The sequence below is a fragment of the Neophocaena asiaeorientalis genome, unplaced genomic scaffold, assembly GCF_003031525.2.
Source record: "Neophocaena asiaeorientalis asiaeorientalis breed wild unplaced genomic scaffold, Neophocaena_asiaeorientalis_V1.1 scaffold161, whole genome shotgun sequence".
Lineage (NCBI taxonomy): Eukaryota > Metazoa > Chordata > Mammalia > Artiodactyla > Phocoenidae > Neophocaena > Neophocaena asiaeorientalis.
In genome coordinates, this window is record NW_020171987.1 from 1,176,882 (window position 1) to 1,200,332 (window position 23,451).

General features: G+C 37.3%; 1 protein-coding gene across 1 annotated transcript in view; it reads right to left on the reverse strand.

Annotated features, from left to right (window-relative positions):
* Positions 1-7,301: 7,301 nt before the first annotated feature.
* The window catches only part of SPACA1 (sperm acrosome associated 1), a 16,343-nt gene continuing 193 nt past the window's right edge, over positions 7,302-23,451 (reverse strand). Inside the window, exons 2-8 of the mRNA XM_024747236.1 lie at positions 23,299-23,363; positions 20,741-20,797; positions 15,879-15,980; positions 15,022-15,128; positions 13,916-14,051; positions 7,988-8,108; positions 7,302-7,458 (exon numbers count right to left, since the gene is read on the reverse strand). Of these exons, the coding sequence (XP_024603004.1) occupies positions 7,302-7,458; positions 7,988-8,108; positions 13,916-14,051; positions 15,022-15,128; positions 15,879-15,980; positions 20,741-20,797; positions 23,299-23,363 (745 nt within the window). The remainder of the gene's footprint in view (positions 7,459-7,987; positions 8,109-13,915; positions 14,052-15,021; positions 15,129-15,878; positions 15,981-20,740; positions 20,798-23,298; positions 23,364-23,451) is intronic.

Consider the following 23,451-nt stretch of genomic DNA (forward strand, 5'->3'; position numbering starts at 1 on the left):
AAGGCGCGGCCCCCGCTCCCCCAAAAAAAAAAAAAAAAAAAGAATAATGTAGCGTAGCGTAGATTCTTCTCTCTCAGCTTGAACCACAAATTCCAATCGTGTTCAGATCCGAAAGGCGTCATCATCACCATAATTTGCAAGAATGATCATTTTTACACACCCTCTGTGTACCAAGTACTGTGTTAGGTACACAGGCATGAAGATTATATCACGCAGTTGGAGTCCTCAAGGAGCTTATATTTTAGGTGGAGTGCTAAGAAAAATGTAAAAGAAGAAATAAAGAAAAGAGCATAAATTCAATGTAAGCAGATCAGTACAGACGATTAGAGGCAGTAGAGCTCCTTGTGGGGTTGGTGGTTGTAGGACAGGATGCTAATTCCTCCTCTCCTCCTCTCCTCCCCCCAATGTTCTCTGCACCTTCCACCCCCTATTTTACATTCTTCCTTTTAGAAATACGATTCTGAATTTTAACTGGGATCAGACTCCCAGCGTCCCTTGCAGCTAAGCGTGGTCATGTGACTAAGGGCACCCAATAAGATGTGAGTGGTAAATGGTGTGTGCAACTTCCAGGGCATACCCTCCAAAGGAAGCTGCTTTATCCTCAACTTTCTCTTTTGCCTTTACTGTAGTCTGGAACTGTGCCTTTTGCCCTTACTGAAGCTCTCACCACGGGAATGAGTAGAGCAACAAGATAGACAATCTCCAAATCAACTCATAGGCAACTGCCCGCCTCCCTCTAGATTATTACGTAGGAGAGGAAAATAAACCTCTTATTTAGTTGTTAAATGCTTTGGTCTCTTTAATATGGGGGCTTAATATGTACAGTGTAAAAGGGAAGCTTCGTGATGGAATGGCTTAAAGGGTGGCTAAGATTTAGATTAAAGAGAAGTGAAAATGAGAGATGGAGGAAGAAAGAAAATGAAAATTCCCACCTGAAGAAGAAGAATAAGGACCAAGCTGCGGATGTAGCACACGGCATGCTTGGGGGGGAGTTGATGGATTGATCTTGTTGAAGCTAAAGATACACATATAGGAGGAATAAAAGACAAAGTTCAAGTTGGGTTTTGGGCCGAATTGTGGAAGTACTTGAATAACTAAAATAAAATTCTTCACGTAGGAAAAAGGACCAGTGTATTAATAGAAAACCTGTCTGAAGGGCACTGAATGGCCAGAGACAGCTGGGAGAGATAATCCCCTAGGAGGGTTAGGGAAAGGTGAGTCTGAACTTGGATGAAAAGGAAGAACAGATTCTAGGGAGACATTTACTGGCCTTGGAAAATATTTGGATATGTCGAGGTGAGGTTTTGAGACTGAATGACTGGAAGATAGTCATATCACAGAGGAGGTACTTTAAAAAATATGAATATAAAGAAAATTTCAATTTCTGAAGGTAACAGTAGTGCATCCACAAGGAAATATCCAACAGCAGAAATACAACATTAAAGCGCTGGGGATCTGTTCAGGTTGGAGATATATAATTAGAGGCATCCAAAAGAGAGATAAGGAAGACTAAGATATTAAACCATAAGAAAGGGGATGACAGGGAGGTAGATGGAAAGCGGTGTTACTGAAGGTCAAAGGAGATTTTTGATAAAATAGGGACTATTTAACAAGGAGTAGGTGAGAGGGAAGGTAATGATAGAGAGATTAAAGTTGGCTTCTGCGTTCGTGTTCTTTCTGTATATCCTCATATCTAGCTTTACTTAAAATCTTTTTTTCCCTAAAATGTTCTTTTTTATTTCTCTCTGCTGCCAAGACACTCATCATATCCTGCCTTGATTTACACAAACTCCTTCTCATTGGCCTCTTTCTCATTGGTTCCCTACTCCAGTCTTTGCCAACTGTGACTGCCAAGTCCACTTTCCTTTCCTGCTGTTCAGACTCTGTTTCTCCCACTCTGCTTTGGCTTCTCTTCACCTTCCAGCCTCCCCACGACTCTGCACCTGCTTAGAACTCTTTCGCATCCTTCCTGCAGCCCCCAGGCCACACCCTACCCGCACTCCTTCCTCTGACCCTGTTAGCTCCTCTGGCATCTTTAGCCATCAGATTCAGGCACTCATAACTTCAGGCCAACACTCTACGTCATCCTCCCCCACAGAGCTCCCAACTCGTGCACATCGACACAACTCCTATTCCTGCTGCAAAGCAACCCAGCACATCCACTTCCTTTATGAAGCTTGCTCACGCTAATAACTGTATGCTGTGTGCTGCTTTACCCCAGAGCATACAAAAGACTATTGCTTGTACTGTACTCTTTCCTGTCCCTATTACCTCTAGGGTTTTATATTGTTTGCTCTGGAAGAACATGATTTCATTACTGTCAGATGATTTCTGTTCCTTGTAAATCACTTTACTGGTGTTACCTTGGGGTACTGCGTAAATAAGACAAATCTCACATGTCTTTCTAATGAGAGGGCTTAAACCCAACCAGTTTGTCCGAAATCACCTTGAGCTTTATCTCAGGAATACCTAAGTATCTGTCAGAAAAGGGAGGAAGATTAATGTACAGAAAGGAAGCTGTGATGTTCCTGTTGTCCTCAACAAATAATGCACACCCCCCAAAAAATGTATCTGAGTGAAGAAGAAACTCAGTGGGCCTTGTAGGTAGCTCAGTATAAATTCTCTACAGTGATGGAAACATTCCTCAAGGACATATCCTACTACCATCGCATAAAGCAACCATTTACATTGCCACCTTTGGACCTTTTCTCATGCAAATTTCACTTAGCAGAGATAGTCATGTACTTTCATGTAGTGAAAGTACTCACTACAGAGCCTAGAGGCTCTTGTTATTTCAAATAAGGTCTATATTTATAAATACATGGACAGGTACAAAAAATAACCAACTAGTACACGTCTCTAAGAACACAATTTAAATAATTGTTGCTTAATCCTAAATTTTCCTCTTAATAAGAAAAAAACTTGAATACCTATCATGTACTTAAATACACTGGGTACTTTCACAAAATGTAGAAGTTGAACATCAAAGAAAGATGCGTTCCCTTTTGCAATTTATTTCCTTTAAATGGTGAAGGAAAAAACCCTTGATATTCAAAATCCTAGTTTCATTTTCAACAAGAACAGAAAACTGTCAAAGGCAAATTGTTTTCCATCACACAAATGACTTGATCACAGATAATAAAATTGCACAGACCTCAAAGCCTAAATAACCATGTGAATGGGTTACATGTTTTTTGAGACAGATGGTGGATCACAACAGTGATGGGTTATGAATTCCAAAAAGATTGTCCTCCAGAATATAACCAAAAATGACTGGAGAAGTAGATTTAAAATGTAAAGTGGAACAACAACAACAAAAAAGCATGTCAATTTTCAAGAGATCAAGAAGACAGAAACAGAGAATATATGGATTATACTAGAAACACTCTGGGAAGAAAACCATTTTGAATTGAAACATTATGCCTATGTTAACTAAAGAAAATTCAAATGTGTTTCAACAGGATGAGTAATTCCGTGTCATGTTCAAGACTGCAGAAAACCCGCAGCCTACTCTGTCTATCAACCACTTTATCGCTTGCTGCTGGCCCCGAGGCATACCCGCCAGCCCTGGTCATTGTTGTGAACTCTTAATCTTCTCTATCTAGCTCTTAGCTTCATAATATGAGAGTGAATTAGGAACCGTTATGGATGAGAATTAAGGTCTGATTAATGAGATCTTGCATTTCAGTAGGACTCAAAGGAACCCAAATTAAAGTATAGACTACCCTATCTAGGTGAGCATCAATAGTCATTGTTTGTTAAAAGGCCAGTAATAAATGAATTCCAGGAAGGCATAGGCAAATGCATAATAGCAAAAAATATCAGGAGTGCCAATTTCAACAATGACTCCCTTGATTTGTATTCTCAGGTCACTTAGCTATATTTTTTCATATGTGTTGTAAACACACACACACACACACACACACACACACACACAATCACCAGTTCCTGCATACATCTCCAGCCTCATCTCCCACCACTCTTTTCCTTTCTTTACACTCCAGCTCAGCTAACCCTTCTTCAGGATGTGTCATGTTCTTTCCTGACTCTGAGCATTCACAACTACTGTTCCCTCTGCCTAGGCCCTCTTCCCCATTAACTAGAGTAACTCCTATGGGGGCTTTACATCTCCTTTATTTTTTTAATTTCTATTTTATATTGGAGTATAGTTGATTAACAATGTTGTGTTAGTTTCAGGTACACAGCAAAATAATTCTGTTATACATGTTATCTATTCTTTTGCAAATTCTTTTCCCATTTAGGTTATTACAGAGTATTGAGTAGAGTTCCCTGTGCTATACAGTAGGTTCTTGTTGATTATCTATTTTAAATATAGCAGTGTGTACATTTACAGCTCCTTTAAATGTCATTTCCCCTACTACAGCTTCATAGAAATGTGCAGCTTTCTTTCAATTTATTCATCCCAGTTTTAGTTAATTTTAATGGCTGTCTTGGGTAATCGACCAACTCCAAGAGAAGAAGGATCTTTTCTGCTTTTTTTGCACAGACTGTATTCCTAGTGCCTAGTACAGTATCTGGCCCTTGGGGTAGCCCAATGAATGTTAGTTGATTGGAAGGACAAACGAAAGATTCTCTTCGTGAGTACGGTGTTATTTGAATGCTTCACAAAATCCAGCTGCTGCATAAGCAGAGGCCAATGTCCTGGGGTCCAAAAGGAAGGTCTCTTTTTGGTATATAATTGCTTACATTTTTTTTACCTCCTGGATCCAGATGCAAAGTTCAAGGCTTTTTTTTGTGGATATTTTGGTGACCAGGAAAAGTAACAGATGTCTGGAATTTAGGAGTAGATGGGAACTAGAAGATGCCTCTGGCTTGGTCTGCCTAGAGAGGAAAGTGACTGGCCCCATTAATCTTTAGTGATGTGCAACAGAGACCCCATGGCCCATGGCAGCGAGAGATCCCCTTACACACAGACTATGACCAAGTGGCAAAATACAGAGGGTTTTCATGAGACCTGGAGTGAGTTCATGGAGACCTGGAACATATTATAATCCACTTCAATATAAGATTTGTCGATTATTTGAACTTAATGCAGTGTGGTCATAGGACTTGAGAGAGGAGCTGTGGTCTTAGGAGGATGATTTCAAGAAAGTCCATCAAGGTGGGTCTGGATGAGTGAAAGGTCTAAGTAACACTGAAAGATCTAAGAGGGAAGGTGCTACTGTTGTCAAGCTGCATTGCTGACTTGTTGTGTGTTATACATTATGAAAGACTACCTCACTGAGCCTTGACTCCTCGTAGACAGACCTGCCAGAGAGTCCTGATCAAAAGTGTGTTTCTGAGTTGGGATGGCAGGCTTTCAATTTTGCTCCACAGACCACCAGTAAGTTAGGAAAATATTGCACCTATATCCCCTTGTTGGAGAGTCACAATGTATATAACACCTTGATGGGAAGTCCTGTACTGAAGAGGTCTTTGACTCATTTGACCATGAAAACTTATTTTTCAGAAAACACGTGTCACTCAGGATAGTCTTACTAAGGCTGCTGTATCAAACAGTCTCTAACCCTCAGTGCTTAAAATAACACAGTTTATTTCTCTCTCACACTACATATCCACTGTTTATTGACTGGAGATCCTGTGCCATGTGGCCTTCCCTCTGGGATCCAAGGGGTCAGAGCAGCCACCATCTAAACATTTCTGGTTGTTCTAGCAGAGAGAAGGGTGAGCTCTGGATGTCTTCACAGTGAAATGTTCTAGACTGAAAGTGACATTTGAAATCTGGGCTCATAACTCATTGGCCAGAAGTAGTCACATGACCCCGCCCAATCACAAGGGGCGGAGGAGGTACTGCCCTAGCACATGGCTGGTAAGTAGAGAGCCAAGAACATCCAGTGAACAGCACTGACAACCAAACCTATTAACCTGACTGAACATTAGTGGTCATTGAAGTATAGTTGGAAACGACTGCTGTTCATGGTTTTAAAAATAAGAATTGATAGTAATTACTATTCAAGAATGTCTAGCATCTATGCTAAAGTTACATGACCACACTTAATCAGGAATAAGAAGTGGGAAGGCTTTTTTCCCCACACTTATATGGGGGAAGAAGGGGTGTCACACACACACACACACACACACACACAAATTCTTTTGAAAGATTTTATGAAAACAATTTCTTTTCACTTAAAATCCCTAGTGGAATTCCTACAACAGATAACAAAATAATTTTCCACCCAATTCTTCATTGCTTCTCTCAAATACAAATGCTGTATAACAAAAAGCATGGATAATTCCACAACACAGCCTCTGTCTAGGCTACCAGAGGCGGGTATACCATAAATGCCCATCTACAATGACTTTTTCACAGATGTGCAGAGTTAACGCTTTCATCAGATAAATCCCATAGTGATAGCAATAAAGTTGGCATACAGTTCATCTAAACAAAAAATTAAGTGTATTTTGTGCTACTATCATAGACTCTGAAAATTAAGTTCTGATGAAGTCTACCAAATCAAATTATCTAATGTCTTGTTATCTTGTCTGATAGTTGACCACAACTGTATCACATAATGACACAGCACAAAAAGCCAGTGATGATATCCAGATATAAGTTTTGAGATGTTATCACCCGCATACCAAACACAATGAAGGTACTTACCAGTGGTCATGCAAAACTCCTTAATTCACTGTTTCTGTGAGAATTACAGGGCATGTTAAATTCACGTCATTTACTCAGCCATCCCCAAGTTCCTCCTCAGTTCCTCCTTATATACTTCCTATACGCGATCATAATTAAATCACTTAATACATGTAAAATGCTTTGAGCAATGCTTGGCACGTAGTAGCTACTAAGTGTTGGTTGCTATCATTATTTCATGTGCTAAAAGTGATGCTTTGTATGTCACATGCCCTGCAGAGATTCTAAAGTATGGTTTGCTTTAAGCAAGTTCAATCCAGTGCTCCCAGCAGGGAGAAAGTCTAATATGCAAGGCATCTTCTATATATTATTTTCTTGTTTGTGACAGAACAGGCAAATCACCTTAGAAGTGATCAAAGTGATCAAAAATGTGTTTAAAAGATTTTGTGTGTGTGCCTCTAGATAAAAGCTACCAAGTGATTACTTGAAATGGTAAATGTTGAGAACAAATTTAAAACTTTTTGATAACTCCACCACAAAGATGCACTGATTAAAACAGCCCCTTCTCATATTACATTACCTTCAGACTATAATAAATCACTTACAATATTGTTAAAGTATTTCACTATATATTTTATTTTTATAATAATGAATCTGATATGCTCTAATCTCCTTTGGTTTGCTATACATCATCCATACGTCATTCATTCCATTCACTTAAAGTATCATCTTCATGTCCAAGTATTTCTGTTGGTGATTGGCCAAGACAGGATGAATCTTTATATCTCACTGAACTCAGCTCAGACTGTATCTCAGGTGTCAAGGCTTTTGCCCCCCAGAAATCTTTGACTGCCGCCCTGGAAGAAAAACATTTTTTAAATCTTTTATGAAATGAAAACTAAATAGATTTATATTTAGTTTTCTATATATAGAAGTGCCTCCTTAGTCATGATTTATTTTTACTGTGTGGTGCACCAGCTGCATTGTGATAGTAGATGAGCCCTCAGATGTACCAGGGGGTGATACTCATGTAGGTATCAGAAATATTCTCATATAAATGAATTAGTAGGTTACAATAACCAACTTTTAAAGTTGTGATAACTACAACTAGACAACACAAATATTAATTCAGTAACTGTTTTTCTTTAGCAACTACTATGTAAAATTGTAAAAATTGCATTGAAAAGCTTTCTCATGGTTGGGGATCAAGTCATGAGATTAGGTAGCTTGAACTAGGAGAGTCTCAGGAGGGATGAAGAGAGTTGGACAGTTTCAAAACCCATGTGAGAAGCATCATGGACAGGGCCTTGGATTCAACAGACAGGGAGGGGCAGACAAGGAGGACATCAATCAAGGGTGATGGCTTAGTTTCAGTCCTTCACCTACCAGTTTATAATTATGAAGATCAGTACAAAGACCACGAATATACACATAATAACTCCCATGGTCACAACCAAAACTAGGACTGCATCAATGTCTGGCCGGCTTGATCTTTTCATCTGCAATTCTAGAGAAAAAAACATCTGATGATTATTACTACTGGAAAATAAAAGAAAATGGATATCTAAATGGAAACTTTATATTTGAAAAACTCTAGAAAAATACAGAAAGAATTAGTGGAAGCAAAGTTATTGATGAACTTGCTCTGTGTGTTAGAAGTGTCCTTTTCAAACACACAGAAAAGTTGAAAGCATTTGACAATAAACATCCCACCACCCAGACACTACCGTCAACATTTTAACTATCCCTCTATCCATACTCTTCTCAAACCATTGATTCATCTTATTTTTTGATGCATTTCAAGATAATTTGCTGATGTCTGCACACTTCCTACAAAATTCTTCAACAGGCATATCATTAACTAGAGTTCAACATTCGTTTATATTTTTTCTTTTGAGGTAAAATTTATGAACACCAAATTGCACAATGATCTTAAATGTGCATTTATTTAGTTTTGGCAAATGCAAACAGACATATATAATTCAAACCCCTGAATATACACAGAATATTACTATACCCCAAAAGTTTCCTCGAGCCCCCCCAGTTAATCCCTGCCCCAACCTCTAGGGACAACTACTGTCCTGATTTTCTTTCCCACCATAGATTAGTTCTGCCTGTTCTAGAACTTCATAGGAAGGGAAACATACATTAAGCATTCTTTTGTGTAAGGCTTTTTTACTCAGTGTAATGTTTTGGAGATTCAACCATATTGTTGAATGTATCAATAGTTTTTTTCTTTTTTATTACTGGGTACTATGCCTCAATTAGTTTATTCTATCTCCTACTGATGGACACCTATGCTGTTTCAGTTTGGGGTTACTATAAATAAACTGCTACGAACATTCTCACACCAGTCATTTTGCGAACATACATTTCCATTTCTCTTGGGTAAATACATATGAGTGGAACTGTTGGGTCATAGGGTAGAGGTATGCTTAGTTTTCCAAGAAACTGCAAGATCTTTTCCCAAACTGATTGTACTTGCTGTACTTGTTTTATAATTTTTTTTCTCCCAGATTTTGGCTTGCCTATTCATTTTTCTAATGATTCCTTTTCTTTCTTTTTTTTTTTTTTTTTCTTTGCGGTACGCGGGCCTCTCACTGTTGTGGTCTCTCCCGTTGCGGAGCACAGGCTCCGGACGTGCAGGCTCAGCGGCCATGGCTCACGGGCCCAGCCGCTCCGCGGCATGTGCGATCTTCCCAGACCGGGACACGAACCCGTGTCCCCTGCATTGGCAGGCGGACTCTCAACCACTGTGCCACCAGGGAAGCCCTCTAATGATTCCTTTTAAAGAGCTGAAGTTTTAAACTTTCTAACATAAGTTTCAGGTGTACAGCATTATAATTTGACATCTGTATCCACTACAAAGTGATCCCCACCACAAGTCTAGTTACCATCCATCACCATACAGTTGCACTCCCCCCTTCATCCATTTCACCCACCCCTGAATTCCCTTCCCCTCTGGCAACCAGTAATCTGTTCTCTGTATCTATGAGTGTGTTTTTGTTTTATTTTGTTTGTTTTTTTAGATTCCACATGAGTGAAATCTTTGTATTTGTCTTTCTCCAACTGACTTACTTCACTTAGGATTAATACCTTCAAGGTCCATCCACGCTGTTGCAAATGGCAGGATTTCATTCTTTTTTTATGGCTGAATAGTATTCTATTGTATGTATATATACCATATCTTTATTCATTCATCCACCAATGGACACTTAGGTGGTTTCTATATCTTGGCTATTGTAAATAATGCTGCAGTGAACATAGCGGTGCATCTATCTTTTTGAATTAGTGTTTTTTATGTTCTTTGGATAAATACCCAGAAGTGAAATAGCTGTCTTATGGTAGTTCTATTCTTTATTTTTTGAGGAATCTCCATACTGATTTCCATAGTAGCTGCACCAACAATGCACAGGGGCTCCCTTTTCTCCACATCCTCTCCAACATTTGTTATTTCTTGTCCTTTTTGATAATAGCCATTGTAACAGGTGTAAGGTAATATCTCTTTGTGGTTTTGATTTGAAATTCCCTGATTAGTGATGTCAAGCATATTTTTATGTGCCTGTTGCCCATCTGTATGTCTTCTTTGGAAAAAATGTCTATTCAGATCTTCTGCCCAATTTTCAATCAGGTTGTTTGTTTTTTGTTGTTGTTGATTAGTGTGAGTTTTTATATATTTTGGCTATGAACCCCTCATCAGAGATATCATTACAAATGTCTTCTCCCATTCCATAAGTTGTCTTTTCGTTTTGATGATGGTTTCCTTTGCTGTGCAGAAGCTTTTTAGTTTGATGTAGTCCCATTTGTTTACTTTTGCTTTTGTTTCCCTTGTCTTTGAGTCAGATCTACAAAAATATCACTAAGACCTATATCAATAAGGTTACTGCCTATGTTTTTTCTAGGAATTTTATGGTTTTAGGTCTTACATTCAAGTCTTTAATCCATTTTGAGTTAATTTCTGTGTATGATGTAAGATAGTGACCTTCTTTCATTCTTTTGTATGTGGCTGTCCAGTTTTCTCAACACAATTTTTTGAAGATGAAGTTTTTAATTCTGATGAAGCCTAATTTAGCAATCTTTCCTTTATGGTGATTGTTTTTTGTCATGTCTAAAAAGAAACTTGCCTACTCCTGAATCATACAGATACTCTCTTATGTTTCCTTTTTTAAGCTTGATGGTTTTAGCTTTTACATTTAGGACTATAATACATCTCTAATTTTTGTATACATTGTAAAGTAGGAATTGAAGCTCATTCTTCTTCATATGAATAGCCAAACACCACTTTTAAATCAGCATTCTCTCCCATATCTTTCTGTTCTTCCTGAAAATAATGCTATTATGGAGACATGACCAGTTTACCATATGCATTATAACACTGCTACATGGTAAACTGATAAAAATTCAATTTATATCAAGCATTACTTACTTAGTGAATTATGTAGTTTTCTTTTGGCTATTCCTGGCCCCTTAATCGTAGACTCATAAAAGATTCATGTGGGGGAGGGCCAGAAAGGTCATCTTATACAACTTTTATACAGATAAGCAAACCAACATCCAGGGAGACATAATGATTTGTGCAAGCTATGTTTTATGTATTTTAGTATTTTGGTAAGTACCACTCTAACAGAATTAGTCTCATATATGGGCAATCCCAACTGCTTATTCATCTGGATTTTCTTCCTGTTCTTTAAACACCATGCAGTATAATCTTCCATTTTCCTTGGTAATTCTAGAGCTATAAACTCAATTTAGTAATCTCGCTAAATAGTTCCAAGTATGGTAGAGAATTTATATCATATTTATATTCCAACGTTGTTGGATTTTAAAAATCTTTTTATTTTTGATAATTTTAGATTTATAGAAGCAGTGGGATTTTTTAAGCTCAAATTTAAAAAAACCTTTTAGGATTAAAACTTGAGAAGAAGAAATGCAAAATTTCTTTCCATTTATCTACTACCCTGCAATACTAGCCAAGAGAAGATGGAGAATGAGAGGTATAAAGATTTTGGTTCATTTCAATGGTAGTCTTCTTGCAAGGGTCCCTTAGATTACTTTTGTATCTAATAAAAAGATAGTCTGCATTTCTACTGAAATTTTCTGATGAAAAACAGGCTGAATTTCGATGCTCTCACTTTTTAGAAAAACTAAGTTTATGTTTATATTAGTTTCTCAGGGCCACCATAACAAAGTACCACTAACTAGGTGGCTTAAAAACAACAGAAATATATTGTCTCACAGTTTTGGAAGATAAACGTCTGAACATAAGGTGATGGTAAGGCCATGCTCTCTCCAATGGCTCTGGGGAAGGATCCTTCCTTTCCTCTTCCAGCTTCTGGTAGCCCCAGATGTTCCTTGGCTTGTGACAGCACAACTCCATGTGTCTTCACATGGCTGTCTTCTCCCCACGTGTCTTTGAGTCTTCACATACATTCTCCTGTCTCTCTGTGTGTCTGTGTCTAAATTTCCTTCTTCTTATAAGGACACTAGTCATATTGGATTAAAGGCCCACTCTCCTCTAGTGTGTATGATTTTGTCTTAACTGAATTAATTACATCTGCAACCACCCTATTTCCAGACACAGTCACATTCCTGAAGTTCTAGGAGTCTGGACTTGAAAGTATCTTTTCAGGGGGACATAATTCAATCAAAACCATGCCTAATTATGAAAGACAACTATTGTGGAAGTGAAAAACCTGTTATATGAGAGAATGGATGGGACATTTTCATTAATTAAACCATATTTACCCTGAAAATATTTCAATCATGCATTCGTTTCAAGCCAGTACCATATTGTGTGAACATTTATAGCCAAAATATTCGTTTGATGTCTAAAGAGCCAAAAGGGTCTGTCACAGCGGTATGCCCAATTGTCCTTTTTAAAAGAAACTATTTAATAAATACCAAAGTTTTCTGAAAACATTTTGTCATTTAACCAGTGCATGTGCTGAGATGGCAGAGCTACCCCACCAGCCTTGGACAGCTACAAGAGAGAAAAATCAACTTTGTCTCACTTGCTGACACTGGGGTCTGTGCTCCAGCCCTTAGCTTACACATGTTGCCTTCTAACATAGGAAGAGCTAACCACTACTAAGCTGTCCTAACAGAGACCAAGCTGTGAGGAATATAACTGAGAATGGCCTTTGAATCCTTTAATATCCTGAACTATGACTCACTGAGATACTTTTTAGTTGATGATGTTTGGTCCTTTTTTGCCTTTTATAGCACTTTATTGAAATTATCCTTTTAATAACACCTGTTATCCCAACATAGGAGTAAGGTTATTAGCTTTCACCATAAAGATGGTTTTTTAAGGACACTGAACAACACATCAAAGAAAGTTATAGTTTATTTTTTAAAATCACCCCCAAAACACCTTATCTTGTTTCCAGTTCAATAAAGGGTGTTATGTTTCATGGTATCTCTAGACTGCAGCTTGAGTTCTTTACTTGGGATTGAGAAATAGCTTCAAGAAATCCATGAACTCTCTTAAAATTATGGGTAACTTTTGGCATGTTAGTATATGTGGGTATTTTTCTGGGAAAAGCCTCCCGAGCCTTGATTGGATTCTCAAAAGAACTTGTGACCAAACCCCTCACACACCCAAAAACACAGATGACAACAATAAAAATGGTTAAGAGCAACTCAACAAAAGGAAATAATTATTTGGATATAGAAGACATCATAATTTAAATTGAAAAGACATGCACATGGATCCTTTATGCAAGGGAAGCACAGTTTCTAACATGTAAAATTATGTTCGGGTCAAGATTTGCCTTTTGTGACATATATTGAGGACTGTATTGTTTCATAAAAAAATGTCTTCAAATGAATAATTTTTAAAAAGATGTGCTTTGACATAACGTTTCTTAATTTTATTTATTTTACGGTATCAAAACTTTTGTTAAGCATCCATTAGAATTCTATGTATCCATTTTCACCTCTGTGATAGAAGTAAAAGTAAGAATATAATTCAAGTTAAAGGACTGTTCTTTGGAGATACTTCAGGAATACACCAGTTTCCCAAAGTGAGGTACATCTGACTCTCTTTGTGGAAAAAAATAAGAATTAAGTATTACCTTGTAGAAAAGTCTAAATGGTATAAAACTAGTGGTTCCCAAAATGTGATCTCTGGACCAGGAGCACCTAGGAACTTGTTTGAAATGGAAATTCTTGTGCCAGCTCCACTAAAGATCTACAGAATCAGAAATTATAGGGGTTGGGCTAATGATCCGTGTTTCAACAAGACCTCCAGGTGATTTTGATGTGCTTTGAAGTTTGAGATATAAGCAAACCAAAACATTGCTGGGTACTTACCAGTTGTTGTATAGATTGTGAATTTAATAGATGCTACTATTTCATTATTATCCAACGTTTCACACTCAAAAGCCTTGGGGTGAGTATCCCTGTGAACCTCCAGGATTGCTGAATCATTTGCAAGTATAATGGCTTGCTATTTTAAAAGAAAAAAAAAGGTATCAACATTCTTCATGAAAACTTAAGATCAGGAAACAATTTATTTCTTGTAACAAAATAAGAGTCATTTTCTCTCATTCTAGTACAGTAATTAATTATGCACATGTATTTTAAAGTCAGATAATCCAGATAACAAGTACCAACTTCCTGCCTGTGTGAAGCAGGGCAAGTTACTCTCTGCATCTCAGCTGCAGCTGGTCCTCCATATCCTTGGGTTCCATGTCAGTGGACTCAACCAACCGGAGATTAAAAATATTCAGAAAAAAAATTCCAGAAAGTTCCAAAAAGCAAAACATGAATTGGTTGCACAGTAGTATTTACTTGGCATTTACATTTTATTTACAACTATTTATATAGCATTTACATTGTATTATAAATAATCTAGAGATGATTTAAAGTATATGGGAGGATGTACTTATGTTATATGCAAATACTATGCCATTTTCCATATGGAACTTGGGCATCCCCAGTTTTGGTATCTGAAGGGGTCCTGGAATCAATCCCCTGAGCATACTGAGCAACAACTGTATTTATCTGTAAACGGGTATAATGACAGGAATTACCTCATAGATTTTTATGTGAGTAAAAGAAACTCTAGCACTTTGTGTATGTCTGGCACTGAATAAGTCCTCTATTAATGTTAGCTACTGTTATCAGTACTGTTTGTACTATGTATACAAATGAAACTATTGCTTCCAAAATAGAACACTTTACATAAAATAGGTGTTTTTAAGTTCTGATAGTAGCTGGCCCTAAGGCATATGTAAAGTCTTAGCCTCCCTAAGCAATGAAAAAATTTAAATCCCAATAATAATAAAGTTGTATGATTTTAACTTCATTTTTGCAAACTGCTTTTAAAGAGAAAGTTTTCTGAGAGTCATCAAGCACTGGGAAACAAATTTTATCACTCACTAGAAAGCATCAAATTACATACATTCATTACTCACTTGGTCTGGCCTTAGAAGTCTCCAAACATATTTGAAACGGTTTATAGGAGATGTATGAACACATGCTAGCCTAACACTTTCAAGACTTTCTGAAATTGGTTTACCCCCTGAAAAAAAGAAAAATTAAATACATATATACCAATGGGCACTGTAAACTGCTTTATACACAATACTACTTTTAAAAGTCACTTCCAACTTTAAAACCAATTACATGCTGGAAGTTAGCAAATGTATTACTGAAAGTTTGACTGTAGAGGAGCAGAGAGGCATCAAAGATTAAGTCACCAAAAGAGGCAGGTAGAAAACACCATACCTGTCTGTTCCTTCAGCAGAATAAATCGTGAAGAAGAGATAGCAAGGGCAAACTACTTAGTGATCTATTAAACTTTGAGATCTACTAGTGGCTTCCAATTTACTGGTTAGGGTCAGAACCCCCCTCCCGCCCCATACACTCCGCCCCTTCCATGTTTAAAGATAATGGAATCTGACTAGTGAGGTGGTATAGAGTGGCTCTCGAAGTTCCCAAGGTAGGGTTTACCAGTCTACTGATAAGCTGTCACGACCAAAGTGTCAAAAGCGTTTCACTGGAGGACAGCCTCAACCACAGACCCTGAGTGCAATACGGTTCCAGTGTACTAGAGAGAATATATGTTAAATTTTACACATCACTGAAAAAATGTGAAGCAAAAGTAGAAAGAGTTGTAACTGTCTAGAGAAGTGGAAGCTTAAGTTTTCTTATGAATTCCTTTCAGTATATCATTTGATCACCTCCTTCCACTCACGGCAACCTGAGGTTAAGGATATTTCCCCAGAGTAAATGCTTCCTCAGTCTCCCTCCAATACATAGGCCAACTCACAGCCACAATCTACTGGTCCACGACATTCTTCCACCCGTAGGATACATTTGGATTCACTCCCAGGGCATCCATTTGTTAATATAACTTCTCTTATACCAACACCTTTGGTAAAAGAAATCAGCAAATGTTAAAAATAATAATAATTCCAGAGTTCCTTTACTTTTGCACCTAGGTCTTTTTGAGACTTTTCTCCTAATTTCAGAAATTAAATTCCTAAATTCAGGGTAATAACATTTAGATATTTTTAGGTCCCTCATTTTGAATTATTTCATAAAACAGCATTTTCCAAAGCGAGTTACATGAAACACTATTTCCTCTGGTTGTTAGCATAAAAAAAAGGATTCCATGATTATATACATTTGGAAATTATACATTAAAATTAAAGGAACCTCTTTCCTCAGAATTTTAGGGGAACTTTTAATATGCTATTAATGTGCTTTTATGTGGAAACTTTCATTGATCTAAGATGTAAAACTTTTACATTTTAACATCTTTGAAATCAGAATGCATCTTAGAATTGACAGTGTGTCAAGAATGGCAGCATTTTTCCTTTTTTAGAGATGCATAAAATGTGATTATCACAGCCAAGGAAGTCTTAGATTTGATGAAATACAGTAGTACACAGGATCTTCTAAATGTATTTGACCATGGAACTTTTTTGTTGGGGGGTGGGGTGGGTTGAGTTTGCAGAGGAAATTACAAAAATTACATTTTAACATAAATGATGCTTTTTAATATCTAAATTGGTAAAAATCCCTGTATTAAATACATCAGGATAGACTATTAATGACCAAATCTCCATTTCCAAAAAGATACTCTCATTAGAATTGCAATACATTTCAGAGCAAGAAATCTTGTCTTTACTGACTGATCTCAGATCTCCACTGAGTTTGCCCTACCATCACCAAAATTGAAGGAAATGATAAAAGCTGGTTCAGTGACGTGCTGAACATGTCCTGTGATAAATGACCTGTGATTAAGACTCTGTTGTCACAGGCTAAGGAATAGCCCATCTTGATATCCTTTCTACCAGATTCCCTCTTTCAGTCCCTGCAAGATGTTAATCATAAAACCCATTCTTAAGGCAAGGGAAAGTTGAAGTCTAGAGATGGCTTATAACAGCACTCCTCAAACTTCAGAGTGATTGCAAAACACCTGGAGACATACTAACATGTGAATTCTGATTCAGTAAGTAGGTCTGCAGTAGGTCCTAAGGTTCTGCATTTCTAACAAGCTCTCAGTCGATGCTGATATAGCAAGTCTGTGGACCAAACTTTGAGACACAAAGGAGAGTACTCCATATAAGATAAAGAGAAGGAAGGTTGGAGGGGGAAAGGTCTCTTGACTAAAAGAGATGCTTAAGAATGACTGCAGAATGGCTCCCCTTGAATTTATGAATGGCACTTCTCTAGAGGCATAGCCTTATTCTGAAATGCATATTTTCCAAGCAGGTATTTTATGCATTTATTTAGCCAGATACAGTTTATCGCAATGATGTGTGCAGATGTGAGATTTTCTGTAAGTCCATACTTAAAAATCTGCCTGTGTATTCCAAGAAAAGAAAACTTTTTGACTGCTAAAATATTGTTTTGGGGTTCAATAGAATTTTCACTAAAGCATTTTTTCCTTTAAATAGTTGTTATAAATTGAAAAGATTTCTTAATACTTAAAATTATAGATGTGAAATATTGCCTTTTATGGTTTATTTTCTTTTTAGAGCTTATCACCATCTGACATATTACATGTTTTACATATTATTGGGTGGGCCAAAAGGCTCATTCGATTTTTTCTGTAAGATGGTTCCAGTAGCACTTAGTTGTCTTTAACTTCATTCAAAACAATTTTGTTAGATAGTATGTGACAGCTATCATATCAGCGTGCATTTAAAAAAAGACTTATCAAAATTGGTGAATTTTTGTGTAGCCATTTTAATATTGAAGATGGAAGAAAAAAAGCAACATTTTTGGGCATATAATGCTTTATTATTTCAAGAAAGGTAAAAATGCAACTGAAACGCACAAAAAGATTTGTGCAGTGTATGAAGATGGTACTGTGATGGACTGAACATGTCAAAAGTGGTTTGTGAAGTTTTGTGCTGGAGATTTCTCACTGGACGATGCTCCACAGTTAGGTAGACCAGTTGAAGTTGACAGCAATCAAATCGAAACAGTAATTGAGAACAATCAATGTCATACCATGCAGGAGATAGCCGACATACTCAAAAATATCCAAATCAAGCGTTGAAAATCATTGACACCAGCTTGGTTATGTGAATCGCTTTGATGTTTGGGTTCCAGGTAAGTTAAGCAAAAAAACCCTTCTTGACCATATTTCTGCATGCAATTCTCTACTGAAAAGTAATGAAAACATTCGTTTAATGAAAACGTTCCATTTTTAAAACAAATTGTGACAGGCAATGAAAAGTGGACGTTGTAAGCATGTGGAACGGAAGAGATTATGGGGCAAGCGAAATGAACCACCACCAACCACACCAAAGGCTGGTCTTCATCCAAAGAAGGTGATGTTGTGTATACAGTGGGATTGGAAGGGAGTCCTCTATTATGAGCTCCTTCGGGAAAACCAAACGATTAATTCCAACAAGTACTGCTCCCAATTAGACCATCTGAAAGCGGCAATCGACGAAGTGTCCAGAATGAGTCAACAGAAAACGCATAATCTTCCAGTAGGATAATACAAGATCGTGAGTTTCTTTGATGACCAGGCGAAAACTGTTACAGCTTGGCTGGGAAGTTCTGATTCATCCATCATATTCACCAGACGTTGCACCTTCAGATTTCCATTTATTTTGGTCGTTACAAAATTCTCTTAATGGAAAAAATTTCAATTCCCTGGAAGACTGTGAAAGGCACCTGGAACAGTTCTTTGCTCAAAAAGATAAATTATGAAGTTGCCTGAAAAATGGCAGAAGGTATTGGAGCAAAAGGGTGAATATGTTGTTCAATAAAGTTCGTGGTGAAAATGAAAAATGTGCCTTTTATTTTTACTTAAAAAACTGAAGGCACTTTTAATCTCTTTGCCCCTACCAAAAAATATGTTCTTTGAAGGCAGAGAATTTCCACTTCTTTGTTCACTGCTTTATTCCTAGCACCTATAACAATACCTGACACAGAGTAGGCAAGAATAAAAAAACAGAAAACAAAAAAAAATTGCTGAATAAACAAATATAATTTCTGAAGCACATCTTTTTTTAAAAAAATTTATTTACTTATTTTATTTTTGGCTGCTTTGGGTCTTTGTTACTGCACGTGGGCCCTCTCCAGTTGTGGTGAGCGGGGGCCTCTCCCATTGCGGAGCACGGGCTCCAGGCACACAGGCTTCAGTAATTGTGGCACGTGGGCTCAGCAGTTCTGGCGCACGGGCTTAGTTGCTCCGCGGCACGTGGGATCCTCCCGGACCAGGGCTCGAACTCATGTCCCCTGCATTGGCAGGCAGATTCTTAACCACTGCACCACCAGGGAAGTCCCTGAAGCACATCTTTAAATAATAGAGTAGGACAGTATCAATTACTAGAATTGTCATAAAAATAATTCTCTACCTGTGAAAATTTCTCAAGTAAGCAGCCAGAAGATGTAATTTGCAAATGAATAAACACAGATTTATTACACAGAATTCCTCTAATTTTCTGACTCTGACACACTAAGAAGTTAAAGTAAAAAACAGGTTTCAAACTATCTCAAGAGACAGAAAGTACAATAATGGTTGCAAGGGGCTGGGGGGAGTGGGGAATTACTGTTGAATTGGTGCAGAGGTTTCAGTTTGGGATGATGAAAAAGTTCTGGGGTGGATCATGGTAATGATTGCATGACAATGTGAATGTGCTTAATTTCACTAAATTGTACCTTCAAAAAATTGTTAAAGTAGTAAATTTTTTGTTAAGTCTATTTTAACATCATTTAAAAAATGCTATCTCAAAAACAATTCAGGCACAATTTTTGACCAAAAAATAAAAAACGTACATATTGTTCTGATCCATACCTGCATGGACTTTCTGTCTTCTTATCCTCTGGTTTTTGTCCTTCCCTCCTGTCACTGTCTTTTTTCCAAGGCAGATTCTATTTAGAATAAACTTAATTTCATTGTGAATTATCTACTGTCTTCTTAGCACACTAGCCTATAGTGGTTCTCAAAAGATGGTCTTCTAAAAAGTAGCATCAGCTTCATTTATGAACTTGTTTAGAAATACAAATTCTTAGACCCCTTCAAAGGCCTAGTGAGTTAGAAATTTTGAAGTAGGCCTAGCAATCCATGTTTTAACAAGCCCTGCAGGCACCTAGGGTGAACACTTAAGTTTGAGAAACACTCGTCTATTATAGCATGTGTAGTCTTAATCCCACCCCCACGTAAGAGATTTTTATGTCCAATTTCTATTCAAGGAATGATCAAAATAAGTCATAGTTTTTGAATATTATTTTCCCCACAAAGCCAATACCTCTTTTCTCTAAAACATGACATATAAATTGGGAAAATGTATCATTTAGAATAGACTATTATAAATAAAGTAAATTTCTTGATAGATTTGCCAGCACAGTATGTGGAAGACATCTGTGAGATGCATCAAAAGATCTTTCATCTTCTGAACATCTGTGAGATAAAGTTTTACTTTGGTGAAAGCAGTTTATGTGCCCCTCCCCCCAAAATATATACATATAGGGAGTTGGCTTAAAGTAAGACTTACAGGTTATGAACTGAAAATATCCTACCTTGTAAAGCAATCAGTTTGAGTTTTGTGTGTAAATCATAGATATTAGAAATAGAAATCAGTGAGAGATGAATGAGAGTACACATTGTTTTTACCCCCCCCACCCCAATACAATGTTATTTATCTGCTCTATGCTACTTACCGCATGTAACAGTGCACATCCCAAATTCTACTTCTTTGACTACTGTCCTACTTGAAACTAAACATAAATGCAAAAATACATTATTTAATCATAGGAAAACTTTTCTAAGTGAAGAACTCTTACTTGGGGATGGAGGATACAAGCACTTATCATATGGGAAGCAGACATTTTTAAAGTTTTATTAAATCAGAAAAGCAATGCCATTCCTAGTACATCTTCTATTACTGTTTAAATCAAAAGAAAACTAAACCTTTGAAGAATTAAATTAGGAGATAACTTACAAAGATTTATGTTTAAACCTTGTACATAATTTAAAAATAATGTTTTTCATCAGTGTAATACATGGTGAGTTAAAGTTATATAGGAGGTCAGAAAAACACAAAAAAGCCTGCCAATTATAGGGCCCAATTTTTTCTATTCTCTGTTTTCCAAAACAATTTGAGTGTGTTATTTCTACCCAAAAAGAAGTAGTTATGCAAAGTGTTCATTAAAACTATGTTATAGATTGGTTCTACTCATTCTCAGGTTAAGATGGTAAATTATTCCTAAGAATTTATTTTGACACTTTATTTAGCAGGATAATCTAGGAATATATAAGTATTCGAGTAGCTAAATATTGTTGGTTTTAAATCTCAAGTTTCTCTTTTTCTAATTGTTCTGAAATCTGACATGAATTCCACTAGCTGTAGCATATAATCAATTCTTCATAACTCAGATTAGGACTAAAAGCTCAATAAAAATAAATCTTAAATGAGGTGCTAGAAGGTAATTTTTAAAAGGCATTATGTCCTGAGGCAACAATATTACATGGGACTATGCATCAAAATTGGAGTCCAAATTGCTACTCTACCACTAATTAGCTTTTCTGAGTTCAGGCAAATTCCTTCAACTGTGTCAGGCCTATTTAACCCCTCTGCAAAATTTGGAAAGGAGAACCTATCTGATTATCATAAGAATTAAACATGATAAAGTACATGCAAGCATTCTGTAACTTGTTTAGCCCTACCAGCATTCATAAGAGAGCATAACCTCATTCACACTTCATTCATTTTGTACTTATTAATTTCATATAATTCTAAGATTTTTTCCTATTTTGATTATTGTAATTTTTCATAAACACTTCTATACTTATAAGCACCAAATACAGTGCCTTGAATATACAGCAAGCAAATATACACTTGATGTATATATAAGTAAATCAATATTGACTTTGTGAAATAATTTGGACTATGACTCTGATCAATTACGAATTGACATTTTTGCTTGAAATGCTTGGATACCTTCTGCTGGTACATTATGAAACACAAATTTGAATCTAAGGCATTATAACTCCATCACTTAGCCTAAACTCTAGCATTTACAGATAGAACTATCCCTTGACCAGTTTAAATTGTTAATTACTTTTAAAACTAGAGGGAAGCAATAGCTACTATGCTTTAGAACATGTTCTTTTCTACCCTAGTCCTCTTTTTCATATTTCCAAAGTCAAGGACTTCTCCAAGCTCTGTGAAATGTAATGTTATCAAGGCAGTACAAACCTCAATTCCACCATTAACATCAGATAGTCAATTTCTTTATGTTCCTGAGGGTCACTATCCATCATCAGGAAGTAAAAGAATGGCTGATAAATACAGCACCTACTTTGTACTTATAGGAGACATAAGACGGCCAAGGATATTTAAAAGAATCTCAGATGGGTCAATTTATGGAGGGAAGAGAAGTATTCTCCTTTAGATGGCTGAAAACCTGCAACTGACCTTTTACCTACAAGCACGTGAGCTACTAATCAATATAACATGTACCACAGCTTGTCAAGTTTTATTGCTTAGTGAGCCAGGAGAATAAGGCAAATTTATGTATCAAACACAGGCTCAGTCTTTGTTGGTTAACATGTATTTTATCACCTAACAAAGCCTCTAGTTGGATCCCCTTATTGGTGTTTTCTACTGCCACCGTTCCTTTGTGACTCAAAGTTGAACTTACAAATAAAACACTATCACACTGCAGAGGTGCTCAAGGGTGGAGGCTGCATGAAGCTGACACGGGGCTTCCGGGGAATTTTGTCAGCATCTTGTTTTATCTAGATGTGTCACCGTGAGGGGAATTGGGAACTCCCTTGAGTTCTAACCCAAAGTGCAAATGTGAAAAAAGGAGTAAGACCTCAGGCACTTTGGAACTTCAAGAAAAAAAAAAAAAAGTCTGCAATGGAAAGGAAAAAACATAACTGCAAGGGGAGTCAAAATCGGTCCCCGTGGTGGGAAGCTACTCTCTGATGCTTAAAAAAAAATCACCTATTCCCTTGTCCAGAGCAATATTTTGCAGTATTTCTGTAGCAATTTCTATACATGTGCTCGTTTATCTTGCTCTGGTCTTGGAGAATTAGCACATCTTTTTTTTAAGGCCATGAGGTGTGCGATAATGTATAAATTCGGGGTTGTTTTTGAGAGAGAGCTCTACAGATGTTAACTTGGATAATTCTCATCGTCCTCAAAGAGCAGGGAAGGCTTGACCCTCAAAGGGTGCCTGCGGGTCCCCGCCAAGGAGCCTCCCACACTTACCATCCTCGTTGGCCTCAGCCGGGGGCTCGTTCTCGGCCTCGCTGTCGTTTTCAGCCTCCTCCTCGGCCTCGTTCTCGCCCTCGGCCTCGTTCTCGTTCTCGCCCTCGCCCTCGCCCTCGCCCTCGCCCTCGCCCTCGCCCTCGCCCTCGCCCT